The sequence below is a fragment of the Gracilinanus agilis genome, chromosome 4 (assembly GCF_016433145.1).
Source record: "Gracilinanus agilis isolate LMUSP501 chromosome 4, AgileGrace, whole genome shotgun sequence".
In the NCBI taxonomy this organism is placed as follows: Eukaryota; Metazoa; Chordata; class Mammalia; order Didelphimorphia; family Didelphidae; genus Gracilinanus; species Gracilinanus agilis.
The window spans coordinates 437,986,581-438,012,857 of NC_058133.1; the positions used below are offsets into that span (position 1 = coordinate 437,986,581).

General features: G+C 38.4%; 1 protein-coding gene across 1 annotated transcript; it reads right to left on the reverse strand.

Annotated features, from left to right (window-relative positions):
* Positions 1 to 8,337: 8,337 nt before the first annotated feature.
* PSMB1 (proteasome 20S subunit beta 1) lies at positions 8,338 to 21,674 on the reverse strand. The gene is made up of 6 exons (XM_044675819.1): positions 21,507 to 21,674; positions 17,987 to 18,094; positions 16,419 to 16,500; positions 12,546 to 12,675; positions 9,077 to 9,183; positions 8,338 to 8,642 (listed from the first exon to the last, which is right to left on the reverse strand). Exons 1-6 carry the CDS (start codon positions 21,626 to 21,628, stop codon positions 8,457 to 8,459), a joined length of 735 nt encoding a protein of 244 aa, XP_044531754.1. The 5' UTR covers positions 21,629 to 21,674; the 3' UTR covers positions 8,338 to 8,456.
* Positions 21,675 to 26,277: the final 4,603 nt, after the last annotated feature.

The window sequence follows — 26,277 nt, forward strand, 5'->3', positions numbered from 1 at the left end:
CATGGAAAAATATTCAAAATTAATTAAATTAAAATTTATTTTTTTTTAATAATGGTATAAAGGGAGAGGCTTTGGGTCATTGAGACCTATGTGTGGTCCATGAATACACACATCTGTACTTTGCATTTGATCTTTGATGTTTTAGGTGAAGGAGATTGGAGATGGCTTTGATACTGTGAGCTTTGAAAGGTCAGGTAAGTAAACCACCAAACACCAAAAGCTGGAAACCATGCCTAAACTTTCCAGAAGCTAGACAGAGAGGAGTGAAGATCTAAATATTTTCTTGGCCCAGTCTAGCAGCACCAAAGATGTAAACTTATCCAACTATTAGCTGTGCCACATTTGGAAGTCAATCTAGTGGGAGTAAATGCTCTCTATAGAAATGGCATTAAGTTTGAGCCCACTCTTCCCAGGGACAGAAGTGGTGTGGGGTGAGTGTGTCCACGGGTGTTAAGGAAAGATGCTTGCCAATTCTGTTACTGTGATATCTGCAGCCAATATCTCTTTGGAAAAGCTAATAGATGTTCATTGATTCTATGGAATTAAGGCTCTAATCATTGATAGTTAACAGTGGGGACAACATATTAGGAGTTTCAACATATAGTATTGGGAAAAGATACTCTTAACCCCTGTGGTATCTCTATAACCCTGACAGCAAAACATAGATGGCCTACCTCTGGAAGAGTGCAGGGCAGAGTCATCCGTACACATAGGTATGATAAAGATTCTCAAGTGACTTATCCACTCGTTTGGGCTAGAATTTTGTCCCCACATGCACAGGCACCAACAAACTACATTCCAGGGCCATGAAAGAATTGTTAGATGTGATTGCTGAGACACTGTCCCTGATTTTTATATATGTGTGTATTTTAATACATCATTTCCCAGTTGAAAAAGCTCCAGCGTTCCCTCTTGCTTCTGGAACAAAATACAAATTCCTTTGTTTGGCATTTCAAGCTTTCATAACCCAGCCCCAACCTAGATTTCCAGGCTTTTTTGTATATCACCCTACAGATCACACTCTGCACTGTGGCTCTCGTGGTCTTCTTGTTGTTCCCCATATATTCCATCCCTCACATGTGGGATTCACTCCCTTTTCATTTCCACCTCATGGAACCCCCCTGGCTTCTTTCAAGATTCCTCAGAGGCTACCTCCTACAGAAAGTCTGTCATCATTTCCGTAGTTGCTACTATGCTCCCCTAGAAATGACTTGGAATTGACTTTGTAGATTTTTGTATTTCATGTTCTGTGTATGTGCTGTTTTCTCTATGGGAGAATATAAATTTGGTGAGATCAGAAACGACTAATTTTTAAATTTTTATAATCTCAGAACTTAGCACCATCCCTGGGATATAACATATACTTCATAAATGCTTTCTGAACTCATCTCCTTTCCTTTCTTTGACAAAGGTACTAGATTTATAAAGCAGTGAAGAGGGGCAACTAGGTGGTTCAGTGTTTAGTCATAAGGGGAGATGGGAGGTCCTGGGTTCAAATCTAATCTCAGACACTTCCTAGCTAGATAACTCTGGGTAAGACACTTAACCCCAATTGCCTGGCCTTTACCACTCTTCTGCTTGGAATTGTTAATTAGTATTTATTCCAAAACAAAAGGTCAAGTTTTTTTTTTTATGTAAGCAAATAAATTAATCAGTGAGTTTTGGATTTGGAGTCAGAGAACTTGAGTTCAAATTCTTCCAATATCATTTACTACTACCTATGTGACTTTAGACAAGTTCCCTAACTTTCCTGAGACTCGATTTTCTCATCTACATAAAACGAGATTGTTCTATATGGCTTCTAAGTTTCATTCCATGTAAGAGGCAGCTGGTCACAGATTAGATGGAGCACCAGACCTGGAATCAGAAAGACTTGAGTTCAAATCTGACCTCTGACATGTTAGCTGTTTGACCCTAAATCATTTAACAGCTACTTGCCTCAGTTTCCTCAACTATAAAATGTGGTTAATAATAGCATCTGCCTACCTCCCAGGATAGTTGTGAGGACCAAATGAGATAATATTAGTAAAGTACCTGGCATATAATAAGCGCTACATAAATGCTAATTAACATCATCATCATCATCATCATCATCATTATTATTATTATTATTGTTTTATTATTATTATTAAATCTATGTATGGTCCCAGGATCCTATTGTGGGGTAGATATATTTTATTTTAGTAAAGCATCTGACTGTCTTGGAGAATAGGAGAGGTACTGCAAGACTAGAAAATCTCAATGGCCCAATTTCCATGGAAGGAAGGAAACTGGCTTAACTGATTCTTGACTAAATTTCAAATTATATGCTTACGATCCCTAAGGCACATCTTATCATTGTGGAAAAGTCAGAGAGATTTCTTGACAAAAAAAAGGAGATGGGTGTGGAGCACTACAAATATTTTTTGTCTCTGTTCCTCATCTCTAAATGTGACAGAGAAGGAAATGGCCATTCTACTATCTTTGCTAAGAACACCCCAAATTGGGTCTCAAGAATCAGACACGACTGAAAAAAACGAATAACAACCAAAAAAAAAAAAAAAATCACACTGCAGAGTTGAGGGTACAGAGGGCATTGGTCTAGAGAAATAATACCAGGGAGGGAATAGCTATAAGCAAAATAAATTTCCTGATCGTAAAGGGAAGATTAAAAGAACGGATGGAGGGAAAGAAAAGTACCACAACCTAGGCAGTTTATCTCATACAACTGGAGAATGGCTGAATGAATTGAGTTATGTGAATGGAAAAGTATTGCACTATAAGAAATGACAAGACATGATTTCAGAGAATTCGATAATATGAACTGACTCACAGCAATGGGAACATAACTAGGAAAACAATTTATACAAGGACAATAAGGCTTCTGAAAGGCAAAAACTCTGATCAAAGCAATGGCCACTTACGTCTCCAGCGGACTGATGATAAAGCATGTTATCCATCTCCTGACACAGAAGAGATGGTCAGAAGGAGCAGAGATGTGTATTTTGGATGTGGCTGCTGCATTGATTTATTCTGCTTAATTATTCTATTGCTTAACTATGTTATTGGGACAAAGAGTTTTCCCCATTTCTTTATGGTAACTTGGGAAAGATGGGAGGAAGGATAAACAATGATACTAATCCCTTTCCAAAAAAAAAAAGGGCCTTAGAAAGTTTTTTAAATGTACCAAAGAGAACAAAAGGAAATTCAGAAGAATGCACAAATATGTAAGTTTTGAAAAGTAACGTGTAGAACTTATTGTGTATTTTTTAAAAGCTATAGGTTTGGAGAGCAGCTAGGGGGGACAGGGGGAATGAGTGCTAGGTCTGGAGACAAGAGGTCCTGGGTTCAAATATGACCTCAGACACTTCCCAGGTGTGCGACCCTGGGCAAACCACTTAACCTCCATTGATTGCCTACCCCCTACCATTCTTCTGCCTTAAAACCAATAGACAATATTCCTTTTTATTTTTACATTGTTCTTGGTGACCATGGTTTTTTTTCTGTAAAAATGTTTTATTTTTAATTTTTTTCCATGGTTACATGATTCTTATGGACAGTATTAATTCTAAGATGGAAGGCAAAGTTTTAAAAAAAAATTATGGATGTGAAAAGCTTCCTATCTTCACAAAGAATCCTCTTTTTGTGTTTTGCTGTGTGTATGGTAATACTCTTTTTTTGTTTAAGTTCAGAATTTAAAAATTAAAAATTTTAAAATAAAATGTTTTGGAGAGGTAGATAGCACAATGGATAGTGCCAGGCCTGGAGCTGGGAGGACCTGGGTTCAAATCTAACCTCGGACACTTCCTACCTATATGATCCTGGGCAAGTCACAACCCTCATTGCCTAGCCCTGGCCATTCTTCTTTCTTAGAATTGATACTAAACAGAAGAATAAGGGTTTTTAAAAGATAAAATAAAATGGTTTAAAATAGTATCATTAGATGGCAGGATGGCAGGACCCAAAGAGTAATCATTAACGGTTTTATGTCACTTGGAAGTTCAGTGGAGCACCCCAGTAATTTTCCCTTGGCCCTAAGCTATTTTATGTAATAACTAGCATTTACCTATTCAAAGGGCTTCACCTGAAATCTCATTTGATCCTCGCTACCCAGTACAGTGCTATTATTATGCCTATTTTACAGATGAAGAAACTGAGGTTCATATAGATTTAGGTGACTTACCCAAAGCTAGCATCTGAGGAAGGTTTTAAACTTGTGTTCCTGACCCCAAGTCCAACACTTTCCACTGCACCACCACCTTGCTGATTTTTATCAGTGACTCAAAAAAAAGCAGAGAACATGCTCATCAAATTTACAGAAGATACAAAATTAGAAGGAATATCTAATACATTGGCTAACTCTATCTAGATCCAAAAAAGATTGTCACAAGGACAAGAAGGGCCAGATGTTGCTAGGTAAGACTTTAGGTTAAGGTAAGGTAAACTAGGTAAGGTTTTAGCAGGCAGCAGGATATACTGAAAGACCTAGTGTCCAGGGCTAGGGAAATGACAGCCCTACTGTGCCCTGCTCTGGTTAGACTATTTCTACAGTATTGTATTCACTTCTGGGAACCATTTTTTTTTTAAACCCTTACCTTCAGTCTTAGAATCAATACCATATATTGGTTCTAAGGCAGAAAAGCAATAAGGGCTAGGCAATGGGAGTTAAGTGACTTGCCCAGGATCACACAGCTGGAAAGTGTCTGGGGCCAGATTTTGAACCCAGGACCTTTTGTCTCTAGGCCTGGCTTGGAAACCATTTCTTAAGGATTTTGACAAGCTGGGGTGTTCCTAGAAAGATGCCCAGAATGAAGGAATTTGAGATCATGCCATATGTGGCTCACCTCAAGGAATGGGGGATATTTAGTCTGGAGAAGACATGAGGAATAGGGATCAGGGCATGATAGCCATCTCCAAATATCTGCAGGGCAATATAATACGAGTCAGAAAAATCAATTGTGTATGAAAAGGTATGACTTAAACAGTAGCTCATATTGGATTTTTCAGTTTTAGTTTTTAGGTCTTTCAGTTTAGCTTAAAACTACATATAGGGGGAGAGGGGCAGCTGGGTGGCTCAGTGGATTGAGAGCCAGGCCTAGAGATGGGAGGTCCCAGGTTCAAATCTAGTCTGACACTTCCTAGCTGTGTGACCCTGGGCAAGTCACTTGATGCCCCCCCAACCCCTCCATTGCCTAGCCCTTACCACTCTTCTGCCTTGGAGCCAATATGGAAGGTAAGAGTTAAAAAAAAAAAACTACATATGGGAGCCCAAAACAAAACCAAAAACCCTGTAACCATATTAATCTTAATAGTAGAGTATCTAGAATAAGAGAGCAAATCCTACGTTACCACATCTTGATTAGGCTACATCTGGAACACTATGTTCAATTCTGGATACCTTATTTTAGGAAACAGGTTGATCCCCTAGAGCAGTGATGGGCAAACTTTTTAAAGAGGGGGCCAAAGGAAAGGAAATGCTCATCTGTCAGGCTGTTTCTAAGGCAACTCTTTCGAAGTTTCATTGTATTGTATCCTACTCATTGTATTTATCAGATTAGGAATAATGTCACAGCCGGATTGAACATTTCAGCCCCCACCCCCAATCTGGCCTGCAGGCCGTAGTTTGCCCATCACTGCCCTAGAGAATATCTAGGGAAGGGCTACATGGCAAAGGGCCTTGATATTTGCTATTTTGTAGATCACTCGAAGGAACTGCAAACGTTTCATTCAAGGAAGAGATTTAAAAACAGAATAGCTGTCTTCAAATTCAAAAGAATTCAATCAACAATAACATATTAAGTACAAGGTATTATTCTGGGTGCTGAAAATGCAACAATTCCTGCATTCAAGAAGTTTATGTTCTAGATGGGAGGCAATATGTACAATATTTACAAAATAAAGTGATTTGGGGAAGAGGGAAGAAGGGAGATACTAACAACTGGAGGGAACAGGAAAAGTCCCATGTTAGAGGTAGGTGGAAGAGCTGGAAGAAAATTAGAGATCTCAACAGGTGAGATGAAGAGAGAGTACATTCTAGGCACCAGGGACAAGGATCAGTAAGGCCAGTAGAGTACAGGAAGGGGAGTAAAATTAAGAGAAAGGTCAGTTGGATACAGATTGGGAAGGGTCTCAAGTGCCAAATAAAGGAGTTCGTATTTTTATTCTATCAGCGATAGGAGCCTCTGATTTACTCAGGATAGTTACATGGTTAGACCTAAACTTTGGGAATATCATTGTAAATAAATGATCAGGGGATATGAACAAACAATTCCCCAAATTACTGTAGGCTATCAAAAAAGAATGCTCCAAAACACAATAATGCTGATGTTTCACCTCATACACAAGAAGTTGGCAAACATGACTAAAGACAGAAATTGAATATGTGGGAAGAGTTGTAAAAATACACATTAATGCATCCTTGACAGAACTGTGAATTGATTCAAACATTCTGAAAAGTGATTTAGTTATGCTTTAAGTGACATAAAATATCCATACCATTTGACCAAAACCCCAAAAAGTCAATGACAAAAAGGCCCTGTGTATACTAAAATACTCATAGTAGAACTTTTTGTGGAAAACTGGAAATAAAAAAGATGTCCTTCAATGGAAGAATAGCTAAACAAACTGTAGTACATACACATAATGGAATATTACTATGCTGTGAGAGATGTGTGTAATTAATATATTGCTTGCCTTCTAAATGGGCAGGGGAGAGTAGGAGAGAAATTGGAGCTTAAAATTTTAAAAGATGAATGATAAAAACTAAAAAAAGTAACTGGGAAATATTTAACAAAATAAATAAAAAAATATAATAAACAATTCAATGAATAAAGAAAAACATGGACTTATATGAACTAACATTGACACAGAACCAAGGAAACAAAATATATAATTACAATGCAAATGCAACCGAATGCTACAAAATTATAAAGATCAAAGTGGCCGCAAAGAGAAATGTGGACCTCCTCCCTGCTTCTTTAAAAAGGTGGTATGGAATTGTATATGTCAGACTTTTTCTATATATTGCTTAGTTTGTTAAATAATTTTTCTTTCTCTTTTTTCTTTGGTATCATAAGGGATGGCCCTACATAGAAGAATAGATCCAGCAGGAAATGTGATGTTAATATATTATCAATAAAAACATTTTTTTAAAAAAAGTATTATTTTAGCAGCCATAAAGAAGATAAGGAGTACATTTAAGGTGAGAAAACCAATTAAGAAGCTACTGCAATGGTCCAGGTGAAAAGAGCTGGTTGTGGCCATGTGAATGGAGAGAAAGGGACCTGATATACTGGAGATGGTACTAACAAGCTTTGGCAGCTAAATAACCCCAAGCACTTACCACTATACCACACTAGATCTCACACTTTATCACTGAGGAGTTTGGAATCAGAAAAGAGCTCTGACATTTCTATGTCTTATCAAAGCCAAATGAGAACAGGCCCAAAAAAAAGGATTAGTCATATTTACTGGGAACTCTTTTGGGGTATGAGTTGAACCACATGGCTTTTGAGGCCCTTCCAACTCTAAAATTCTGGCTCTGAAGTTGCCTACCTGAGCAACTAGAAGGAATAGGAAGCATTAGACTTCTCCCTCCTGAAAGTAACATTATAGGTCACTAACCTAAGACTCTATCTGGAGATCTTCAAATGGAAAGTAGAAGAAACATCAGGAATATTGTAGGGGAATTCTGGTTCAAGTATGGCTTGATGGCTTGAACTAGATGACCTCTTAATTCCAACTGAGACTCTGTGATTCATCTACCTGGGATAGCTTAAAAGAAGTCTTAACTAAAGGAGGGGGTATGGGGAGAGGGATGACTAAATGAGCTTTTAAGAACCTAAGTTCTACCTGCAACTGCAAAATGAATAATGAAAGAAGGGAGAGAAAAAATAAAAGACCTCCTATTTCCAAGTCTTTCTTACTCAGAAAGGGCTATAGATTATAGAAGAGGCCAAAAGGATTGAGTATGTCCATAATCCCATAGCTTCTTCCAGCTCCATTTTTCCTCAGGGTATATCTTGCCCAAGACTTTCCCAGGAGACAAAACAAGAACACTGCCAGTATTTTTCCATATAGTGTCATCTGTACTATAAAAAAGGTCCTCTCAAAGACATCTATGATGAAATTTGGTGTTGGTACTGATAGAACCAGAAACAGACCTCAGAGTTAAAAGAAGATGAGATCAAGTCCAGCCATGTAGAATAGGGACTACCATTTCAGGAGTAAAGGGAATGGATTGTGAAGCTGCTGATTTCTACTTCATCCTGTGTGTCTTTTAATAAATTTCTCTTTAGCCCAGTAAATCTTGTTTAAGTCATCTGTATCACCCAAACTGCAAACTGTAAGACCAAGTACTTTCCAACATTTCAAAAACATTTTAATAAGACAAATTAGTCATACAATAACACAAGTAGACTAAACCTTCCAAAAACTGAGATACTGCTTCCAAATGATTAAGGGTAAAAGTGTATAAATCAATCCTTTCTTAATGGAATGGTCTCCTCTTTAATGCCGTCTTTAGTAACAATGCAAATCTTAAGTGAATCTCCAGTGTATACATCTCTCTCAGCTGCAGAAATAAAGACATCCTTCACTAGCTGCATGGCCCTTTCCAAGGACAGAGGAACATGCTCCACATTCTGCATATTCTTAAAACCAACCTAATGGGAAAAAAGAAAACAACTAAGTAATTAGTGCATATGTAATATTAGGAGAGGAAAAAAAGGCTTTTAAAAAATATTTCATGTCTAAGACCCTGATGATTTTTAAAGTATAATTTCTATCACATATGAAGAAAGGAGAATACATCTTAAAATAGACACTTTCAATACCTCCCCCTACTGCCAAAAGAAATTCAAATGTAACCACAGAATGTTTGTGGCATTTTCCAAATACCTAGAAGATCTAGTGTGCTAAACAACTGTTCACTGAATAGAAAAAAATTAATGAAAATAAGCCAACTTCACAAAGAAGCAACAGATTTTGACTTCTCAATCTTCAAAATGAACAGAAAAAACCATAATGCAGTGTGAAATGAAAACAGAAGGAAAATATCTTACTGGACAGGATAAAAAATTGCATGTAGGTTCATTACCTGATTGTCAAGCAGGGGCTGAAGCATAGCACTTGCTGATCCTCCAGCCTTGAAGGAGTCTCTCTGATAAGATCCTACAGGATCAAAACTGTACACAGCTCCTTTCCCTTTAAAAAAAAAAGTTTTCACTAATGACACACTACAAAGTCAATTTACTCTTAGGTACAAATGTAAATTATTGTATGATTCAAATCCTTAGGATATTTTATTAGTAAAGATTACAGTATTTTTTTTAAATCCTTACCCTCTTGTCTGAATCAATATCACGTATTGGTTCCAAAGCAAAAGAGCAGTAAGGGCTAGATAATGGGGGTTAAGTGACTTGCCCAGAGACACATAGCTAGGAGAGGGTCAGAGGCCAGATTTGGATGTTTTTAAATTACTGTTGGAATTATCTAGAACTTTTTACAATAATTCTAGTTATTATAATCTATTTCCATCTTCTGAGAAAATTCTAAAGGCTCTTTTTAATGGATGTGTGAACAAGGTAGACCAGAGTTCCTGGACTTTTTTCTTTCAATATCCTCCATTTTACCTATTCCTTCCAAGCCAATTCCAGTTTAGATAATAAGAATACTAGTCCATTCACTTGGATTCTGTGTGCTGGATATCCAATTTTAATGAGCTCTTTTTTGTGCCACTGGTTAACTCCTACAAACATGAATAGAAAACTGCATATGAATCAAAAATTGAAATAAGACTATAAGTTAATAGTTGTAGGAGTTCAAAAAAAGGTTATTTCCCACATTCCAAATGCTGCTGCCTACATAAATTAGAACTTCTCATCCTTTTATTAATTCTTGAAATTGTTTTAGAGAGTGCTACTCTCTATGTTCTTCTCAAAAAAAAAAAAAAAAAAGCTTACTTTGGTTACCAACCAGAAAGGTTTGAATATTCTTCACTTAGGAAAAGTCAATACCTAGATCTATCTAACTTCTAATGAGTAATCTAGAGGAAATATAGCTCAACACATTTATGCTTCAAATGCCAAATCCTTATTCTGACATCTCTATTGCAGACACTACAGCTCAATTATTAAGCGTGATTTTAAATATGGTTGAGAGCAAAGAATTATGTATTACCAAAGAGATTATTATAAAGTAACAATTAAATGGTTTTTAGAAATATTTTTGTTACTCTTCCATTATTTCAGACATGTCCAACTTTTTGTGACCTCATTTAAGGGTTTTTTGAATAAAGATACTGGAGTGATTTGCCATTTCTTCCTCCAACTCATTTGACAGATGAGGAAACTAAGGCAAATAAAGTTAAGTGACTTGCTCGAGGTCACACAGCTAGTGTCAGGCCAGATTTGAACTCAGAAAAATGGGCCTACCTGACTCCAGGTCTGGCATTCTATCCACTACAACACTTAGCTCGTAAGTTAAGATTCAGTAAAATATCTAGTAAGATACAGTAAAATAAGTATCATTCTTAGTGAAATTATTTAATAAGGATTATCTGAAGAGTAAATCATTTTATAAACATACCAAAGTATATTCATCTAAAGAAGCATTGTTTCCCTTGAAGTAGCTGCTTTATTCCCAAAATGCTAGTTATCATTGATTATAAAGGGAAGATTAAAAGGAGAGAGAAAGAAGGTAAGTCCAGAAATTTATGTCTGGCCTGGATCAGACCACCTCAATTACAGGTTACTAGGCCAGAACCATTCTTTCACCACTTTCTTCTCGGTAAAAGAAAGGGGTCAAAGACAGGAAACATTATAGGATAAAGTGGAGGGGAAACCAGTCTAACAAAATGAAATTCAATATGATATGGAAAAACTCACCTATAAAACAAAGGGGAATAGTAAAATAGATTAGAAAAGAGAATCCAAGAAAATCCGATGCCATTTTCAAGAAACAACTTAAAGCAGTGATTCCCAAAGTGGGCGCCACCACCCCCTGGTGGGTGCTGCAGTGATCCAGTGAGGTGGTGATAGCCACAGGTACATTTGGGGGCAGTGAATAACTGTAAGGGGGCGGTGATAGTATGTGACAGGGGGCGCTAAGTAATATTTTTTCTGGAAAGGGGGCGGTAGGCCAAAAATGTTTGGGAACCACTGATTTAAAGCAACTATTCATGGAATGAAGATGAGCTATTCTCTCAGTTAGAATAGAATCTGTTATGTTTTGAGTGAAACCAAAAATCAGAGGTGATAATCATGATCTCAGTCAAAGCAACAATAAAAACAGTCATGGTCAAAAGGACCACCACTGCTTAAGACATTTTTTGAAACACTTCTTTTGGAAATGCCTTCATTCAGAACCGGGAGTTCCTTCTTGAATATGCTCAATTGGTCTTTTTTTAAAAGCACAACTAAGAAAGTTTTTCATATCTTATAAAATGGCTTTGCTGGAAATTTCAAATACATTAATTTAGTCATTCAAAGATTTACAAGGCACTTTTATCCCCGTCATCACATAAAGTAAGCAGTGCAAATATTATGCCCATTTACTCGTGAGGAAACCTAAACTCATTTAAGTTAAGAGATTTGCCTGAGACCACACACTTAATACATAAACAGCCAACCTAATAGCCAAAGGTCTCCCAACTATAGAACTGGACAACTCTTGAAAAATTCCGAAAGCTTTTTGAGATCAATGGCAGTAATACTGGAATGAGTAAAGCATCCCAAGAGGACTATTTGGAAAGAAAACATCCAGTGAGATAGAAAAATTCTGAGATGCTTATTTTAAATATTTCATTTTACTTTACAGTTTTATCTTATAAAAAGTAGTTATTTCTATTATTCTCTAACTATACAACTCTAGTAACATTATTTAACTTCTCAGAACCTATTTTCCAAGATCTGAGATCAAAATGCTTTCTAATTTACTGCATAAAAGGTGACTGACAATAAGTGAAGATACATATTGACAAACTAATGACCTAACAACAATTACTAGAGTCACATAACAATACTTACCTTTTTTTCTCTATTATGCATATAATAATATGACTGAAAAATTGAAAAAATGAACATTACTATTACTCAATTTTTTAAAAAATCCTTACCTTCTGTCTTTAGAATTGGTACTAAGTATCAATTCCAAGGCAGAAGACCAGGCTAGGCCTGTGTTGGCAAAACTATAGCACACGTGCCAGAGAGGGCTACTTCCTTCTCCCCCTCCACGCAGGCCTGAGGTCATTTCTCACATAACCCGACCCTCTGCCCAACAGCCCAATGGGAGCATTTCCTCCCTCCCCTGTCTAAGGTAAGGCAGAGGATATGAGGGTTGCAATTTGGGCACTTGGTCTCTAAAATGTTTGCCATCACTGCACTTGCCCAGAGTCACAAAGCTAGGAAAGTGTCTGAAGCCAGATCTGAAACCAGGACCTCCCATTTCTAGGTCTGGCTCTAGATCCACTAAGCCACCTAGCTGCACAGCATTCATTTTTAGTAACAGAGTTTAAGAAATGAGAAACACTATTCATGTTCCCTTTTCCTTTAGAAAGAAATTCTAACCTTCTTCGTCAAGTCCACCAATGATGTTATAAACATAGTAAGGAAAGAAGCGTCTTGAATAGAGGATTGTAGACAACATTGCTGCAATTGCTCCTGTGGTCATGGCCTTATTATTAGAATGCTTATACATCTGCAATTATTTAAGAAAACAGAAATAATCATTAGCATACAGTAATCAGTGATCGAAAAATACAAGACAATTTTACATATATTAGATAAAACAACATAATCATGAGAATTATTATATGCTACAATTTAAGACTTACCCAAATTCCTTTATAAAGGCATTTGTAAAAGGCTGAATTTCTAGTATCTTACAGTAAAACAATCCAACTTGACATGCTTATATTTTCTAAGGCAGTAACCAGGGCCACAAAGTTCTACTTCGGTACATGAGGATGTAAACAAGACCACATGGAGGCAGCATTAGATGAGCTAGACCATTGAGGGCAAACCTTTTAGACACTGTGTGCCATCCCCCTCCACCTTACCACAGTCAGGAGAGGGAGAAAGAGAGGGGAGTGGCCCAGATACTCCGCTCAGGGGAGGGAGTAAGAGCTTCCCACTGGGCTGCTGGGCAGAGAGGAGGGGAGACATGATGGAAAGGAGGAAAGGAGGAAGGGAGCCGTTCCGGCGGGCAACAGCTTACATGCTCACAGAGAGGTCTCTGTGTGTCAACTTTGGCATGTAGGCCATAGGTTTGCCATCACTGACCTAAAATGTAACAAATCTAGGTTCACTGTACTTTGCATACATAGCCATCTATAGTCAGAGTTTTTTTTACATCCATCAACCACTTGGAGGAACAAGGAAAGTGAGATTTCACAAGGTACTCCTTTATTCTAGATAAATCTAGAACAGTTGATAGTAACGGACTTGGCACTTAAGCCAAAGCAAAACCATATATAGTACAGTCATTATACTGATTTTCAGTTCTGGTTTTGCAACACCTAAGGGTTGCTATTTATTATCTGAGAAAAAGGAGCAAAACCAAGAGAACATTGTACACAGACTGATACACAGTTGCACAATTGAATGTAATGGACTTCTCTACTAACAGCAATGCAATGATCCAGGTCATTTCTGAGAGAAAGAACATTATCCACATCCAAAGAAAGAACTATGAAACCTATTTATTATCTGAAGGGGCATCAAAATATTTCAAAACTGATTTTAGTTCGGCTTAACCTATTTTTAAAATATGACTAATAGCAATTTTGTAAGAGATATATGAAATGATGCAAAATCAAACAATAGGGGCAGCTAGGTGGCTCAGTAGGTGGAGAACCAGGTCTGGAGGCAGGAGGTCCTGGGTTCAGATATGGTCTCAGACATTTCCTAACTATGTGACCCTGGGCAAGTCACTTAACCCCACATAGTACTGATTCTAAAGACGGAAGGTAAGGATTTTAAAAAATAATAATAATAGTACCATGTTTACCAAAAATTTGGGAACACTACTACATGTGCCATTATTAATCAAAATACTTTTTTCAAGATAGGTATTTTGAAAAAGTCTTTTCACAACTTTTCATTTCAAAAAACACGTCTTATAATTTAGAGATAGTAAGTACTATCACAACAATGGTGAACAGATTTCTGGAGAACATTACAAGAGGGCACCATAAATGCACCAAAAGTGAGCAAAAAACAACAACAAAGTGGGAATAGGAAACAATGCATAAAAAATCCCCCCTCAATACACACACACATACACACACACACACACACACACACACACACACACACACACACACACACACGGTTTTAGTGAATAAAAAAGGGAGATAAAAATGAATAAATACAATGGGGAAAAAGAAAAATAATTCAAAAACTCCAGTTAGGAGGAAAATTCTGCACCAATAATTATAAAAATGAATAAAATTAGCATGTTAAGAATGTTACTATGTGTAAAGCACTGTAACCACTGAGGTAAGCTATAAGGCACACTCCCCTAAAATGATCATGAAACAAGAGCAAAAACCCCCACAATGTTTCAGAAGAACAGTAAAAAAAGTTTTGAAAGAAGAAAATTAAAAATAGCAAAAAAAATTATTTTAAGGTATAAAGAAAAAAAGCATTTTAAAAACTTAAAACTACAGAGAATCACTTAAAACATTAATTTCTGAAAAAAAAGAATGGTAAATTTGGACTTCAAAATGCAAAGATGGAAAAAATACACTAATAGCTTTGCCCCTATACTAGATAGCAAATTTTAAGTGTTACAAAAACAAAGCAAAAAGTTGCTATCTTCAAATATTTCAAAGCACTTACATTAAATTAGTAAGTATTACCTAGATAAGAAAAGGAATTATTATATAATGGGAAAGTAAGCAAAAGATAGCTATAATCGCGCTCTTTGTGGTGGCAAAAAATTAGAAATTAAGGAGATGCCCTTCAATTGGGGAATGGCTGAACAAATTGTGATATCTGTTGGTGATGGAATACTATTGTGCTCAAAGGAATAATGAACTGGAGGAATTACATGTGAACTGGAATGACCTCCAAGAATTGATGCAGAGTGAAAGGAACAGAACCAGGAGAACATTATACACAGAGACAGATACACTGTAGTATAATCGAATGGAACGGACTTCTCTACCAGCATCAATGCAATGATCCAGGACAATTCTGAGGGACTTATGAGAAAGAATGCTATCCACATTCAGAGGAAGAACCATAGGAGTAGAAACACAGAAGAAAAACAACTGCTTGATCACATGGGTGGATGAGGATATAATTGGGTATATTGCAAATATCAATAATATGGAAATAGGTCCTGATCAATGACACATGTAAAACCCAATGGAATTGCACATTGGCTACTGGAGGGGATTAGGCGAGGGGAGGAAAAGAACATGAATCTTGCAAAAATACTCTTAATTAATTAATTAGGTTTTGAAAAAGGATTGCTATAAAACTCTTTCTAAAAAGAACTGTAACCATTCTGTCTCTCCCCTCAAGTAAAACAAACTGAAGGCTTCAAATAATAAATGCCTACAATATCAGTAGCTTAAAAAAAATTAAGCTAGATTTGTAGCTTCTTAAAAGATTATTACCAGAAACTGAGTCTATGTATCTCTATGTTACCATGAGTAGCCAAAGGATAGCATTTTAATATTGTTTTGACTATGTTGTATTAAAAAACAAAAATGCAAAATTTATCATACAATTTGTATAACAAATGCCAAAGAGCTATATACATATCAAATTCTTTTCTTCAGGTCAAATTTTGTTGCCCTAAATATTCCGTGAAATAAAACTAACAGACCAGCAATCCATAGTAGAAAATAATTCTGGGTAACAACAGCCAGAATCAGGTCTAAGCAAAACTACCAGGTAAAATAAATTTTACCTCTTTTCTTCCTTCTCACAATGCCAAAACCCTAAAAACCACTCTCATTCTTGCTGACTTTTATCTAATTCTTGTTAATATACTAAATATTTGAATTAAGGTGTGACCAACCCTCTTTCAGAGTGGTTCCTGGTCTACACCATTCCAAAACTCAAAACTTGGGGTAAGCATTCTTCTCCAGGATACCTAACTAAGCTCCTCTAATTCCAGCTGCCTCACACTGCAACAGATTTTCTTATGGGGGAGGACTATTTTCTGGAGAAATTACCAATTCCTCCCTTACAGAAAAAAAAAGTGGCAACCATGCCCTGAGCTGTAGCACAAATAGGGTTGCTTTAGTAACACTGTAAAGAACACATTTATCATTGCATGCCATTTGATGGGGGAAGTAAGATCTCTATAGTTTCACTTGATCTAGCATCATTCAAGTTCTTCAAAGACTAACAGTCTGTCATGTTGTAAAGTTAACAGGGCCTAATAAATTGTTTAATCAGTGAGACAATATGAAGGACTTCTACCTTTAATCTTGCTTCAATAATTTTAGTAAGTGTAAGGCAGTCTCCATGAAAACCACTGCATCCAATGACTGTTTTGTCTGTTCTGTAAAATATAAATTCAAAAATAATATTATTTTTAATGCAGGGAAAGAGAGGAGGCGGAAGGGAGAGGAGAAAGGAGGAAGAAGGGGTGAAAAAGGAAAGATAGGAATGGGGGAGGAAGAATTCAGAGAAGGAAGGGAAGATATGAAAAGCAAAAAGAGAGAAGGGAGAGGTAGCCTGCAGAGAAATATTCTTTTTAAAATGCAAACATCTCTAGGAAGATAAAAGGATCTCACTCACACCTTATTAACAGGTTAATCAGATTACTTTCCTCAAATCTGAATATGAATAAATACAAAAGATATGATACAATTAAGTATGAATTAGGAGGAGGAGAGTGCCCACTGGGAATTCTTATAAGAGTTGGCATTTCAGGGGGCAGCTGGGTAGCTCAGTGGACTGAAAGTCAGACCTAGAGACAGGAGGTCCTAGGTTCAAATTCGGCCTCAGACACTTCCCCAGCTGTGTGACCCTGGGCAAGTCACTTGACCCCCATTGCCCACCCTTACCACTCTTCCACCAAGGAGCCAATACAAAGAAGTTAAGGGTTAAAAAAAAAAAAATAAATGCAAGCTAAAAGAGTTGGCATTTCAGCTAATCTTTGAAGGGAACTATGGATTTCAAAAGGCAAAGCTAAAAAAGCAAGAATATTCTGGGCATTGTAAAATACCTATACAAGATATAGGACATTATTACATGGAGACACCATTAAGTAGGCCAAAAACTAAGTGGGCCAAATCACAGAACATCTGAAGGATATAATGCATAATTATCCTAGAATGAGAAATAAAAACTTAATTGTAAAGGGCTTTAAATGGCAAACAAAAGAGTTTGTAAGCTATCCTAGAGGTAATGGGAAGCTAACAGGACCACTGTGGCTGTCAGAATTGTGCCTCTTAAAATCTGACAGCTGAAGAAGTGATGGGAGCCCTTCTCTAATTGCAGGTAGAAGATAATTTTAGAATGGGAGGTGCTTTAAAGAGAAGCATAGGACAGAGAAGGCCAAATTGAAGTCTCAAATCAACATCAGGAAACTAGATGACTGGAATTGGAAAAGGACACCAAGAGGTAACAAAGATGTACAAAATGGGCTATCTACCTTTTGCCAAGAAAAGAAAAGGAAACTATCTTCTCCTTATTCTACCTCCGTCTTCCTGAGCTGAATGTTCCCTCCTCTAAGGACTTGGAATTCAAGTTCATGCTAGTTTAGTAATAATATAAGTTTTAAAAGCTTCTATCCTTAGCTTAGGAACCTAAACATCATTTAAAACATTGTTTTCTATGAGAAGATGGGTTGTACCTACCTTATAGTTAGACTGCTGAGAGGAAAATACTATATAAACCTAAATCTCTACATAAACGTAAGCAATTATTATTAATCTCTTTAAAAGATTTTTGAAACATATAATCTGGAAACTGCCTCCATACTACATATCATTAGTTTATCTTGATGAAGTCATAATATATCTCCTCAGAAAATTACTTACAATTTGTAACATTTGGGACTATCCCGAGTATGAATTGAAAAACCTTCACTTAGTCGGGTGTCAGAGGCAACAATGGAAAAATCTTCTCCAGCAATTGCCAAAACAGTCCTAGAAAAAAGAGAGAGAGAAGATAAATCAATTAAATTTCTCCACGGTTCTGTCCTTTAGCTACCTCTCTCCCTATCTTATCTCCCCTACATGGTTTCAATCATTAGCTCTATATAGATGATTCCTAAAACTGTACTAGGGATTCCTCTAAGTGTCAAGCCCAAACTACCAACTATTTACCAAACTCCTATACATAAGACACCCTGACAGAATCTCAAGCTCAGGAAGGAAAAAAACAAAAACTTAATGTAGACTTTGGGTAGGCATAAATCTGCCTCCCTTCCAAATTCCCAGATTTCTCAGTCTCTGCCCCAAAGCTCAAAATCTTGGAGCCACCTTTGTCTGTCCCCTCTCCCTTAATATTGTAGATGAGTTAGGAGACCACTGCAATTGTCAAGTTGAAAGGACCTATACTAAGAGTGGTCAAAGAAATATAAAGGAAGTGGGAAAACAAGAGATATAAAGGAAGAGCCAAGGCGGGAAAAAAAAAGAAAAAAGACTCCATCAGTGACTCTAGATTGAAGAAGAGTGATGAGTGTAATTGGGAAATAGTAAGAGAAGAGTTTTGATGTTTAGTATGTTGAGTTTCAAAAGCCAAGGTGACACCAAGACATTCAAGTGATACCCAATAATGAGTGGGAAATATAAGAGCTTTGTTTGAAATCAAAGTCAGAGCTAATAATGTAGATTTAAAATTATAAAGTGTAATGGTAAAAGACTGACTGTATTAAGGTAATAAATAAAGCAATAAGGTGAGTTTTAAGAGGAAGAAAATAAAGCAGTGAAAGAAAGAATGGAAATTGAGCTGAGGGCTTGTGAGATAAGAGGAAAATTCACAATGAATAATTTAGATTAACAAGAAAGATTTCTTTGGAAGTATGTACAGACCTACATAGTCAAAAAGGAAAGTAATCACTAGACCTAATAACTGCGTTAACTAATTAAAGACTGGTCAAGGGCTGCTAGGTTACACAGATGGATATGAGAACCAAGCCTGGAGTTGGGAGGACCTAGGTTCAAATCTGTTTTCAGACACTTCCTAGGAGTGTGACCCTGGGCAAGTCACTTAATCCCATTTGCCTAGCCTTTCTTTGTCCTTCTGTCTTAGAATTAATACTAAGAGAAGGAAAGGGTTTTCTTTAAATAGACTGGTCAAGTTCCCAGATTCTTTTATACAATTGCCAATAAAAGCAAAGGCAATATCTGAGAAGACACACAGATGAAATTCTTGGAAAACCCCAGTAAAATATATCCCTAGAAATGAAATTATCTTTGGAGGCACTGGAAAGGGCAAACTTGATAGCCTATGTCTATTGTTTTATCTATAAAAAAAAAAAGATATCTTATGGTCACTTTATGTATATAAGAAGTCCACAATATTTAAGCAGACTTCAACTGAAGAACCTTGTGATCATGAGCAAGTCACTAGCCCTCTATTAGCCTCAGTTTTCTCCATCTGTAAAATGAGGGAGTTAAAAGTACATGGCATCTAATATTCCTTCTAGCACTACATCTATGATCCTATGACCTTTTATTTCTCATTTCAAATGTACAGTTATAGTTCAAGGGAGACAATCTGACCTCTGATATAATGAAGTCTACCTAGGAAGCTTTGGTATTGGGTTCCAATGTATCAGGTTGCTACCAAAAAAAAATTAAATGTAGTTATTGAAAGGGTAAGAAAATAAATATCAACAAGGAAAAGCTTTACAGCAGTTTCAAAATCACGACCCTAGTTACATTCATTTTTTTCTAACTGAAAAAATGTAGACACAAAAACTCATTGGGGTGAAACTTAGCCAGCAATTTGACTTATGTTTTATATCAGTTATACAAAATCTAAACAGAATATCAATGTTATCCTGGCAATAGTGCTATATTTGAAGGGGAGAACATTCCTTCATATTTGGACTCCCCTTCTGTTGTGGTACTTAAATTTCTCTGCTCAGTTCCTACATCTGTAACATGAGGAAAAAAGACACTAGAAATATATCACTGGATTGTTGTGAATAAGACTGTCTAAGTTATGTTAACCACATAAATGTAATTTATAAATATATGTATGTAGCATACATCACCTTAGCAGGCTCTGAGGCTTCTCAAATTGCAGGGATTGTATTTAAGGGTAATATAATGGGGGGGAGGGGGGCGGTATTCATGGCTTGTGATTTCATTAGTTTAGGAAATTCTCAGATGAAGAAATTCCCACTACCAATGAAACCTATGATCTTTTTTTTTTTTCCTTTTTTTTAAACCTTTACCTTCCGTCGTATTGGCTCCAAGGCAGAAGAGTGGTAAGGGCTAGGCAACAAGGATTAAGCAACTTGCCCAGGGCCAAAAGCTGGGAAGTTTATGAGGCCAAATTTGAACCTAGGTCTGGCTCTCAATTCACTGAGCTACCTAGCTGCACCCCGCCCCCCCCAAATCTATGATCTTAAGAGTTACCTAAATGGGGCAGCTAGATGGCTCAGGGGATTGAGAGGCAACCTAGAGTTCAAATGTGACCTCAGATACTTTCTAACTCTGTGATCCTGGGTAAGTCATTTAACCCTTCTTGGAACCAATGCACAGTATCGAATTTAAGATGGAAGGTAAGGGTTTAAAAAAAAAAAAAAAAAAAGATGGCCTAGAGCACAGGGAGCTAAGTGACTTGCAGTTATAACACATAGCTGTTATATGTCAGAGGCAGGTCTTTCCGACTTGAAGGCTGCCTCTCTATCTGCTACATCAGATTGCCTCTCATCAGAAGTAATGTGTAAAACTAGTGTAATATGTAATACAATTATTTAGTAGTGCTTTTCAGTTCTAAAACTCTATAATTCTAATTCTTTTTAAAGGACTGTCACCAACCTTGCAATACACTTTGAGCATTACTAATATTAAATAGTAATTCATATATTAAAATAGTACGCGATAGATTTTTTAAGAACACGTTAACCAATAAAATCAAATCGACTAATCATAGCTATTTTTGAAGAGAATCCAAGACTGTATGCATCCGCGGTGTGGAAACTCCCACCAGTGCACAATTACAGGGATGTCAAAACTTGAACCCAGGTCTTCCTGACTCCCCAGCAGCTTCCTATACACCGTACCACACTTTGTCACAAGCTACAGAAAAGTACATCCGGAAGCTTCTTTGGAAGAAGTGGGGACAGAAGGCAAAGCTCCGCATGACCTTCTGCACACAAAGAGAAGGCAGAACGCATGCAAGAGACTCGACTGCCACTGAAGGAAGTTTCATAATGGCCTGAATTCTCCAGGGGAGTGAAGCCAGAGGCAGGAGCCTCGGGATCCAGGACCCGGACCCCAGGAGCGAAGTGAAAGTGGAAGCGATGCCCTGCCCGGCCCGGCCTGGCCCGGCTGGCCTCCCCAGCAGAATGCGGCGGCTGCGGGCCCCACGAGTCCTTACCCTCCGTTGAAGGCGTAGGGCGAGAAGCGGCGCTGCACAGGGCCCGCGCTGCTGTGAGGCTCCAGCTCCCGCTCCATCCCGGGGCCCGGGTACGTGGCGGAGAAGGGGAAAGCAGACAACATCGCGACAGTGAGAACGGTTCCAGCGACTGCTGTCTCACGACGAGATGGCCGCTCCGCCGGAAATTGAATCACTTCCGGCTCCCTCTCCTGCCAACTCCACCCCACCCCACCCCCCAAGTTCCCGGCAGAGCCGCGCTATCTGCGCTACTCTCTATCGTCTGCCCGTCTGTCGCGGCACCCCCTGTCGTTCGGAGCCACTCTGGGACTAAGGAGGTGGGGCGTAGTCATTCCAGGGGGAGGAGGGGTTAGACGAGAAGGTGGAGACAGGCTCTTCGCCGCCGCCCTCCTCGCCAACAACCTGGGGAGACTATTGTCTTGGGCACAAAAAAAAAAGTCCCAAGACGTTTGGGGTTTTTTGTTACGTGAAACTTATTTGAGAATCATTGATTAAGAGGGACGTAAGTGGCTCAGTGAATTGAGAGCCAGGCTTGGAAATGAGAGGTCCCAGGTTCAAATTTGATCTCAGGCCCTTCCTAGCTGCGTGACCCTGGGCAAGACACTTAACTCCCATTGCACTCTTCTGCCGTGGAACCAATACTTAGTATTGATCCTAAGAAAGAAGGTAAAGGTGTTTTAAAAAAAAGGATCATTGATTGATTAAGGACCTACCAAACTTAAAAGACCTGACCTTGGAGATGAGGAGGCCAGATTTCAAGTTCCACCCCTGCTGCCTTCTGGCTTCTCTGGACCCTGGCAGGGGATGTTCCTTGACCCCCTAAACTGTGAGCTCACTGGCAGGGGCACCTCCTGTTAAGCAAGCTCATTCTAGTGATGCAAGTCTTCTCTAAAACCTCCAGCCCTAGAGAATTGCTCGAGAGTTGAAAGATTTCCTCCAACTCTTATCAATTTTTAAAATTCATCTTATCAATACTGGATATTGTTTCTAAGGCAGAGGAGCAGTAAAGGGTAGGCATTGGGGGCTAAGTAACTTGCCCAAGGTCACACAGCTAGGAAGTATCTGAGGTTAGATTTGAACCCAGGACCTCTAATCTCTGGGCCTGACTCTAAATCCACTGAACCAACCACCCAGCCACCCCCAATAAGGATCTATTTTTTTTTTTTACTTTTTTTTTTTTTTTTATTTTAAACCCTTAAATTCTGTGTATTGACTTATAGGTGGAAGAGTGGTAAGGGTAGGCAATGGGGGTCAAGTGACTTGCCCAGGGTCACACAGCTGGGAAGTGTCTGAGGCCGGATTTGAACCTAGGACCTCCTGTCTCTAGGCCTGGCTCTCAATCCACTGAGCTACCCAGCTGCCCCAGGATCTATTTTTAAATGAGAGTTTAAGTAGCTTCCTTACCCAGGGTCACAAAGCCAGTAAGAATCTGAGGTGGTCCTTGAACCCAGGTCTCCCTTTCTCCTCCATCAACTTATGCTTCTGGGCTTGTTCTTATCAGTTATTAAACTTTGATCTCCAAGGCCAGTTCTCTAACCATTACTTCACAGGCTTCCTTGCTCCAAGGTCGGGTTTCTAACCACTACATCAAGCTGCCTCTCAAGAAGCAAAATGTATGAAAACACCTCTGCCCCAAATCAATCTCTAAGTCTAAGTTTGAAAGTAGACTCTGATCTGCATTAGGATTTTCCTTCCTGGTGCTCTCCTTCATCAGTGAAATCATAGGGCATTTTGCTAGAAGGCTGGTTCATCCAGCCAGGCAGAAGAATGAGCTGACAATAGGTGACTCCCCCACCCAAGGTGGAACAGCCACAAAGGCATCCATATCTGTGTATTCAACACAAGAGCAGAACACTGTTCTGTAAGACAAGATGGTTCTTACAAGCCATTGTTGGAGGTCCACTAGTGACAAAGCCTCCCACAGAGGCACTAAGGCTGCCTGAGAAATTATCCCCACTCCCCAAGGGCCAAGTCACCAATCTGGTATTATGGCACTTTGTGAGCCTTTACCAGAAATCAACTAAGCTTTTGATCAGAGAACTTCCTTTCCAACAGTTAGTGAGAAAGATTGTTCAGGACATCAAAATAGGCTCAAAGTTCCAATCAACCCTCAATCAACAGGCACTGATTAGGTGCTTCCTATGTGCCAGGCATACAAAGAAATGCAAATATAGCCACTGCTCTCAGAGTCCACATTCTAATGGAGGAGACAGTATGCAAACAACCAATTAAAAATAAAATCTACAGGGCAGCTAGGTAGCTCAGTGGATTGAGAATCAGACCTAAAGATGGGATGTCCTGGTTCAAATCAGACCTCAGACACTTCCTAGCTGTGTAAACTTGGGCAAGTCACTTAACCCCCATTGCCTAGCTCTTCTATCTTAGAAGCAATACACAATATTGATTCTAAGACAGAAGTTAAGGTTAAATAAGTAAATAAATGAAGCTGTATATAAGATATATACAAGGTTCTAGAATACTGCAATTGGTGCCTTTCAGGAAGTTTCTGAAACATATTTGTCGAGTTTCTTTGAGGATATTAATTTGTGTGCCATTCTTGCCCAAAAAGTCATTATCACGTCAAAAGCAAAAACCAAAACCATCTAGCTAGCTGGGAAGAAAACACTTAAGTGAACACAGTTTTGTGGCCTTTTGTAGTCAATTCTGTAAAATACCTATAAAATTCTTTGATTTTGTGACCTTTTCTGTAAGAAACTTTATATAATAAGTTAAAGTTAATATCAGTCAGTCAAATTTAGTCTTTAGTTATAGAGGTTTCTGTAAGAATAGTAGGTCCATAACTTGCCCCAAGAGTCTGTGACACATTTCTTCTACCAGTATATATGGTGCCAGGGGACAGTGCACTCAAGCATAGAGAGTGCATGTGGCAAAAGGGCTCTCTCACACAGTTCTTGGTTGCTGAAAGTCCTTTTCCCTCCTCACAGAATCCTGGTGAAGTCACCCTTAGGCAAATGTGGCTTCTCTGTTGGACTCCTATTTGAAACTGCCCTTCCTCCACACACCTCTTTGTCTTTGGCTCCCAATGGAGACACTATATCAGCTGTTCAGAGGACCTTGCTAGGAAAGGGGAGGTGTTGAGGGGAGCCAGACCATGCTGCTTCCTAACAAACACCATTTTGACCTCCCTTGATCCTTCTCCCTTGTGTAAGACTTTAAAAGCTAAAATCAAAAGTCATTTGAATTGGTTGAATAAGGGAGTCACACAAACAGATCTGCATTTAAGGAAAATGACTTGGTAGCAGTATGTAGCAGTATGGATGCTATGGAGTAGCAAGAGATATGACAAAGAGACAAATAGAAGAGCTGTTGCTCTAATCTAGAAGAGGGGAGGAGGGAGAGTCTAACTAAGGAACTACTTAGTTAAATAGAGAGAAGGGGCCAGACTCCAGAGAGGTTATGAGGATGAACTGGCAAAATCTGGCAAGTGATTGGCTATATGGGATAAGGAAGAGTGAGGACAGAATAGTGTAAAGTTTACAAACATGGAAAATTGGGAGGCTGGTGGCACTTTCAAAGAATAAGAGGAAGTCTAGATGAAAGAACAATTTAGGGAGAAAGATGATGAATTTAGTTTTGGACATACGGAATTTTAAATGTACTCATGAAGTATACTTGAAATGTCCCATGGGGAGATAGAGTCAAAATGGTAATAATACAGTGAGATTTTCCCTTCTGCACCAAATGCCTCCAAACAGATATAGAAAACAGGCCAAATCCTGATGGAGAAATCCAAAAAAATGTCATAGTGAGTCAATTTTCCTGCCCAGTTCAGCTTAGGGTGACAGAAAGGTTTATAGGCACTGAGAAGAGAAAGGGAATAAGTTTTTATTAAGCATTGACTATGTACCAGGCACTATGCTAAATATTTTACAAATATTATCTCATTTGATCTTTCCAACACTCTGTGAGGTAAGTGCTATTATTATCCCCATTTTATAATTGAGGAAACTGAGACAGATGGAGCTTAGATGACTTGCCTAATGTCACACAGAAAGTGTTGAGACTGGATTTGAATTCAGTTCTTTCTAACTTCAGGCCCACCATTCTATCCACTCTACCTCCTAGCTGCTCAATTAAGTGAGGACAAAGTCTAGACAAGACCATGGGAAAGCATCAGCTCCCAGGGAAAGGCTGTGTACTAGAGTAGGAACCATATATGGGCAAAGTCACAAGCACCTGATAGCAGCTTTCAGGACACAGGACACAGATCTGGGGCAGACCAAAGGGACCTTTGCCCACAGGTAGCAATCCTTGGGTAGAGAGAAGTGAAAGACTCTGGGCATGTACAAAGAGATGACAAGCAAACAATAGCAATGTGGCTCAAATCCCAAAAGCAGAGTGGGATCTCAGTTCTAACTTCTAGCCCAGTCTGAAATCTGCAGAGGAATAACCAGAGCAGGAATCCCAGACCAAAAACTAGCTTACAATTCTGTTGCTCTGAACCAGCAGAATTTCTCAGAAAGCTGATAATAGCTGAGTCCAGCAGTAGTCTACTATTACCTAGACCAGGAACTTTGGAGATCAGACCAACTGGCAGCAATCAGACTGCTCTGGATCAGACAACTTTAGAAGAACTGAAAACTTTTAGGACCACATCTGAGTTATTCCTGAGATTGTGAGTAACACAACATTTAATATGCTAAGAAAGTAGCAACAGAATCAACCTAGATATTCCTATCAGAAATGTACAGAGGGGGCAGCTGGGTAGCTCAGTGAATTGAGAGTCAGGCCT